Source organism: Mauremys reevesii, linkage group 12, assembly GCF_016161935.1.
Source record: "Mauremys reevesii isolate NIE-2019 linkage group 12, ASM1616193v1, whole genome shotgun sequence".
NCBI classification, from domain to species: domain Eukaryota; kingdom Metazoa; phylum Chordata; order Testudines; family Geoemydidae; genus Mauremys; species Mauremys reevesii.
Window position 1 is genome coordinate 2,415,312 of NC_052634.1, and position 6,745 is coordinate 2,422,056.

At 47.9% G+C, this 6,745-nt stretch overlaps 1 protein-coding gene across 2 annotated transcripts; it reads left to right on the forward strand.

Annotated features, from left to right (window-relative positions):
- The first annotated feature begins 357 nt into the window (after nt 1–357).
- APOA5 (apolipoprotein A5) lies at nt 358–6,149 on the forward strand. 2 transcript variants are annotated; one of them, XM_039496073.1, is made up of 4 exons: nt 358–465; nt 2,145–2,220; nt 2,888–2,999; nt 3,937–6,149. In XM_039496073.1, exons 1-4 carry the CDS (start codon nt 373–375, stop codon nt 4,871–4,873), a joined length of 1,218 nt encoding a protein of 405 aa, XP_039352007.1. In that variant the 5' UTR covers nt 358–372; the 3' UTR covers nt 4,874–6,149. The 2 variants fall into 2 exon arrangements, with proteins under 2 accessions (XP_039352007.1, XP_039352008.1); XM_039496074.1 differs by lacking the exon at nt 358–465 and adding an exon at nt 748–945.
- The last annotated feature ends 596 nt before the right edge of the window (nt 6,150–6,745 follow it).

Here is a 6,745-nt window from a genome sequence, read left to right on the forward strand (position 1 = left end):
AATGGGGGTGCAGCAGAGCCCTCCCCCGTGAGCTGCTCCTGTTTGCATGGCTCCCGGGAGAGAGGTGAACTTTGGCGTCAGAGGAGGGTCAGTGACTGCCTGGAACTTCACCCTTGCCTCAGGCTGGACTTTGCCAAATACATAGATTGTCACCTCCTCTAATCTGCATGACGATAATGCATCTTGTCACCGGGAATGACGCTGAAAACATGAAGTACCCTGTCTGCCTGTTTCCCAGAAAGGCCTTAGATATTAATGTGATACAAAAGCCAGATGAGGGAAAGGTTTGCAGATCAGTTCTCGGAATAAGCAAATCAGAGGTGGAGAGACAGTGTCTGGGGGGTTTACAGATAGTTCTGTTTGTCTTGGTGTATGAGACTGGGATTCAAAGGTCAACCCCGAATCCAGCTTCACCCGAATCCAGAGACCTGGGCAGTGCAACCAGCAAGGCCTCTCTTATCACTGGTAAGATACCATCTTATCCAGCAAGAAGAGAAAGGCGAGGACCTGTGATTGGCTATTTTTTCTGGATGCCCCAGGCTCTGGTATTTTCTAACTTGCTAGCCCAGTGGATGCTTAGGAGGATGTCTGGCATATAAATTTCTGCAGCATACAAAGGGTTAACTTTGTAAGCCACTGGGGAGCGAGGTGGTTGGCTGGGGGAGCTGGAGCTGGAACTGAACTGGTCTGGCAGATGGGTGGGGCGAGGGTGGTGAGTGACCTGTGAGAGCCAGTCAGCTGACTGGTACTCACGTCATCCTCTGAAAATGTCTTTGAACCTCCACGTTGTATTTACATGGAGTGAGGGCCAAAGCCCCTGGCTCTGCAGATGCATATGGGACCTCTTGTCACCTGCGCACTTCTGCTTAATACTGATCCATATATAACGTGAGCCACGCGCTCTGGGGGCCAACTCACAGAGGACAGCAGGTGAACAGCAGCTAGGTAAGGTGCAGGTCATACAATTCGTTAATTCTGCAGCAGCTCAAGGCATTTCCCGGGGAATGTTGTGTAGAAGTTAGAGCAGAAATCTGTGAGTCAGGACTCCTGGGTTCTATTCCCACCTCTTAAAATGTTACCTAGTGTGTAGGGACACTGGGAGTCATGTTTCCTGGGTTCCATTTCTGCATTGGAGGAATATGGTTTAGTGGTTAGAGCAGGGAACGGGAAGGATTCCTGAATTCTAGACCAAACTCTTTCACTGATACACTCTATGAACCCTAGTTTCACCAGCTAAAATGGGATAACAATGCCGATCTACTGTGTGCTACAGTGGCCTGTGATGCTGGATTACTTAGACTGCAAAGCTCTTTGAAAGCCTTGGATGAAAGATGCTTTAGTAGGGTATAGTGCTCTCGTCTGGATTTCCGCAAGGGCATAAAGCTGTGAGATGTGGGGGCGGTTTAGAGCACCGTAAGAAGTTTGGAAATTAACCTGTATCAGAGTTTTCCATGACATCGGTGGACGGATCTGTTAAAATGGTTTTCCCTGAGGTTGTTCTGAGTTAACCTCTTGCAAACAGTGCCCAGTGCAGAGCTGAGCTCTCTGATCATTTGGAATAACTAATTTCAACCCAACGGTGATATTGACACAAAGGAGTGATTACCATGCATGTGTGCAAATTGAGGTCACCTGTGCTCTCTTCACAAGGACCACTGAACTTGTATTATGATTTATTTATTTGTATTATGATAGTGCCTATGAAGCCCTAGTCATGGCCAGGAACCATTGCTTGTGTCCATCATTTGCTCCCACTCAGAGGCAGTTTATCTTGCTGACCAAGGGGGCCAGTTCTTGATACTCTTACTCACACTGAGGATACCTTACACCTTGAGTGGTCCCACTGAAATGAAATCAATGAAGCGGGAAGATACTACTCAATGGGAGGGTAGCAGAATCTGGCCTCTTTGGCTGTATTTTACGTTCACCATCGGGATTTTGTGCCATCCAGATGCAATTTAAATCCCCACCTGAAATGTGTTTCAATCTAAAGAGAGTCATTGCAAAAAGCAGCAACCCAGAAAGAAGATCCAGTAATTGGAAAATGAACCTGGCCCCCACCCCATGAGCCAATACAGTGAAGGCAAAGCCTGGGTCATGGCAGGAACTCCACTAACTGCTTCCTGGTTGGTTTCTCTCTGCAGAGTCCCAGCCCCGTGACCAGACAGACCATGTCTCACAAAGCTGCACTTCTGGCTTTGCTCCTTGCCACCTTCTCAGGTTGGTGATCTTCTCTATAACTATGTGCAGGGACTCATTTCCTGGCTCTAGACGTGACAGTTGAAAGGTCTCCCTGCCCCTCCTTGGTCGGGGCAGCGCTGGGGATTCAGCTGCGTGGCAGGGGGCACTGGCTGCTTACAAGAGGATGCAGCTTAGCGAGTTAGAAAGGTGTCACAGTAAGATGCCCCAGTAACAGGTCCCCGATGTATTGCGCCTTTGATGCTATCGCTGTACCCCAAGGCAGGGTAGCTCTGACCCTGTCACGGGAGGCTCAGGCGCTGCTCCTTTAACTCTGCTTCTGGACCCAACATGTGTCACTGGCCTCCACTTCTGTTGTGTCATGTGAGTCAGCCCCCCTGACGAATCCTTCTGGTTATGCTGGGCCTGGCACCCAAAACTCCCACTGAAGTTAATGGGGGCTGCAGCTCTGGAAATCAGGGGAGGGGGCGCCCCTGGGACTTGTCAGTGTGGACAAACCTCCTGAACATCCCAGGGATAAAATACTGCCTCAGGGATTACAGACTGTGAACAGTTTAAGAGCAGCTCCCAACACCGGGTCTTCCCTTCACAGAACTGCCCCATGCCACCTCCCTGCTACAACCTCATGCTTTGCCACCAAGGCTCTCCCAGGGTCACTCTGTTAAATGCTCTTGTTCCCCCCATGCAGCTGCTCAGGCTGAACAGGCGAGGAATGGGTTCTGGGATTACCTCAGCCAGCTGACTCATGAGAAGGACAGCATGGCACATACCCAGAGCATGAAGCTGGACCAAGAGATCAAGTGAGTACCTCGTTCTCTGGGGTTAAAGAATTTGTAGGCAGTACCCTGAAGCCCATTGCCCTGTCAGAGGCCAAAGAATATCTGGTTCTTGCACTCTGCCTTCCAATTGCTTCCAGGCTGATTGGTTTATTGATTGATTTTTAGAGAGGCATAGTGCCCCTAAAACCTTCATATATATAAGCATCTTGGCATTTCCAAAAACAAATAACGGATCTGTTGAGTGAATCATCAGTTGACTCAATACTATCCACCCCCTTATGTGGCTGGAGATCTCCCAGCTGGCCCTACCCAATAATAACTGAAATACCACAAAGAAAAGCCCCGTGGAAACCCAAAATTGATTCCTGCAGCTCGGCGAACATGAGCTCTGGCCCAGCAGCCAAGACCAGGAGCAAGGACCGCAGGCAAGGGCTCTCTGCTGCGACAGGACAGTGAGACTGGTGTGGCTGGTAATATTGGTTAGACCAGCAGCAATATAGTGCTATGCAACCAGCACTCTGGGGGCTATATTGCAGTTGTGATACCCCAACTCAGCTCTGCCAATGCCCCTCATTCCTGACCTGCGTCCCCTCCCTGCTATTCCATTCACGACCCTCATTCCAGCTCTGCCAATGCACCTCTTCCCTAATCTATCCCACGACCTGCTTGCCTCTCCTGAGCTTAGACTCATGACGAATTCTGCCACGTAGTTTTTGTTCTATGGGCAAAGTCCACAAGGGACTAATCTAAGATGAGACCCACCAGACTCATCTTCACTTACGACCCAAGGCCCAGGTGTCAAGGGGTGAAATGTTAGTACTTTATACATCTTTGAGAGCCCCCTTTCTTAATGCAGCACCCAACCGTACAGTCATTATTGCTAGTAAAGTAACAAAAGGGCTGGGACGAGGAATCAGCGCTCAGGCAGTTAGAAATGTGTGTCTGTTGTTTCTTACAGAAAAGTGAAAGAAAGTATCCAAGAAGGAGTCAACTACATGGGAAATCTCCTCGAGAAACTGGCCCCACTCAACAGAGGACTTCAGCCCCGGTTCTACCAAGACTCCGACAGCCTGCGAAGGCTCATCAGAAAGGAGCTGGAAGGCCTGAGGGTGAAACTTTCTCCTTATGTGGATGAGGTGCACCAGAAAATCAGCAAGAACCTGGAAGTGCTTCGCTTCCAGATGACCCCATTCACCCAAGATCTCCTGGACCAGGTCATGCTGAAAGCTAGGGAGCTCCAGCAGCACCTCACCCCCACTGGAGACATGAAGGCCCAGTTTCTGGAAGGCGTAGATGAAGTTCAGAGGTTTGTGTCTCAGTATGCCAATAAAATAGCCTTTCATACTGACCAAGTGAAGGAGGTCTTCCATCCGTATGCTGCCAGACTGGTGACTGAGATCCACCGCAACATGGAAGAGCTCCATAGAAACGTCATCCCACACACCAAAGTCAGCCCGGAGAAACTCAATCAGTACGTCCAGGAGCTCTCTGAGAAGCTGACCCAGAATGCCAGGGATCTCCACCAGAAGATCCAGGGGAATCTGAACCATCTCAAGGAGCAGCTGCGCCTTTACCCCAGTGGCCTCAGGGAGCACATTGCTGGCACTACTGTGGACCCTAACTGGGCTGTGGACCCCTACATGGAGGGCCTGGCTCAGGAAGTGCAGCAGAGAATCGAGGAGTTCAGAAGGGACACATTCCTCCAGATAGACAACTTCACCAGAACCATTGACCGTGAGACAGAAGAAATGAAGTTCAAACTGTCTCCACTGTCCTCATACTCAGAGGAGTTTCAGGACAGCTCAGCACCTCTGGAGGATTTGCATGTCCGGCTTGACTCTCTGTGGAAGGATATTTCCCAGAGTTTAAATGAGAAAAGCAGCGATTTACAATGAAATCCTGTACCTGTGTATAGAGAGGGGTGTGCATGAGTGTGTGTGTGTGCTCGTGTGCATGCTTAAATCATGCCAGTGGGAAAGAAAAACTGTCAAGAGGTCATGTCCTACTCTACTGCACTGTTGGCTAAGGACACCTGTGGCCATGACTTGGACAACTATAACAATAACATGCCTTCAACATGGCTCCTCGTGCCACATCAGTACAGCTCTTTTGTCTAGCTGCAGTGCTAGTCCAGAGTTCTCAAATCTGACAGGAGTTCAACCAGCCCCTCCCTCATTGCCCAGCAGGCTCCTGCAGCTGAAAAAACACTGCAACCTGCTCTCTCTTAGAAAGATAAAGCCACAAAGTCACCTTCTGTCAGAAGGATACAATTCTGTGACTCCATATTGAATCATGCCATTTTACTAAAATAATTCTGCAATCTAGCATTGCTGCGGTCTTTTGAAAGCCAAATGGTCAGAGTGCTTATCTCAGTAGCAGGAAAGAGGGAATAAGTACCATACATGTAATTACCTATAGCAGTGATTCTCAAACTTCAGTGCATCATGACTCCCCTTCTGACAACAAAAATTACTACCCAACCCTAGGAGAGGGGACCGAAGCCTGAGTGCGCCACCCCGGGCTGGGGGTGTGGGGAGCAAAGCTGAAGCCCAAGGACTTCTGCCCTGGGCAGGAGGCATGTAACCTTAGCCTCCTGCCAAACTGGGGCTCGGGCTTCGGCTTTGGCCCTGACCCACAGTTTGAGAACCTCTGACCTATAGCATACACTATATATATATGTATATATATTTAGATATATGGCCCAGTTTTATAAACCTTACTCACATTGACTTCAGTGAGACTACTCAGATGAGTAAGTAATAGTCAATGGGAGTAAAAGGTCCAGAATCTGGTCCATACGGTATGTCTTTGGATTAATACAGAGTTGAAATGTCGAATTATTTTTAAACTCTTGAAGCTGGACTTCTGAACTTTAACAATCTTCTGTGTGTTACTAGAGTGAACAGTACACGCTGCTAGTGTACTGCCCCCTACTTAGGTTACTCTAATGGGTTAACGCTTTCCTTGCACATTCTGTGTATATATAAAATATCCCTCTCTGTAGTCACAGCATTTTTTATGGAACAGTGGATGGGAATTCAGGTGTTTGGATGTTGTAAGCCACAGCCACAACAGTATTGATATGCCATTTGCTATACCAGTTTTATGGTTTCTTCCCCTGCAATTTAACTGACTGTCAAATCTGCTTCAATAAAGTTATATGTTGCTAGATTTCTTTGGAGTTGGTTTTTCCTTTTTTTTTTTCTGTTGAAATTGCACAATAAATACATTATCACAATGTGTAGACTTTTAAAGGCTACGTAGGAGTCACATTGCTTTGTCTCGCTCCACTAGTTTGTGCTCAAATATCTGAGCTTCAAAACCCAGCTCAGCATCTGGGTACTCGGTATAAGAATGGCCATATTGGTCCATCTAGCCCAGTCTCCTGTTTTCTGACAGTAGCTAGTACCAGATGCTTCAGATGGAATGAACAGAACAGGGCAATTTACTGAGTGAGCCATCTCCAGTTGTCCAATCCCAGCTTCAGGCAGTCAAAGGCTTACGGACACCTGGAGTATGGGGTTGTGTCCCTGATGGGCCATTGATGGACCTATTCTCCATGAATTTATCTCATTCTTTTTTTAATCCAGTTATACATTTGGTCTTTACAACGCCTCCCGGCAATGAGTTCTGTAGGTTTACTCTGAGTTGTGTGAAGCATTTCCCCATGTTTGTTTTAAACCTGCTGCCTATTAATTTCATTGGGTGATTCCTGGTTCCAGTGTTATGAGAAAATAACACTTCCTTATTCACTTTCTCCACACCAT

What these genes read in the sequence shown, in the direction of transcription:
- APOA5 (XM_039496073.1), top strand. Translation starts at nt 373, where the DNA reads ATGAGACTGGGATTCAAAGGTCAACCCCGAATCCAGCTTCACCCGAAT. An exon ending in GCTCCTTGCCACCTTCTCAG is followed by an intron (nt 2,221 to 2,887) that starts GTTGGTGATCTT and finishes CCCCCCATGCAG; the next exon opens with CTGCTCAGGCTGAACAGGCG. An exon ending in AAGCTGGACCAAGAGATCAA is followed by an intron (nt 3,000 to 3,936) that starts GTGAGTACCTCG and finishes TGTTTCTTACAG; the next exon opens with AAAAGTGAAAGAAAGTATCC.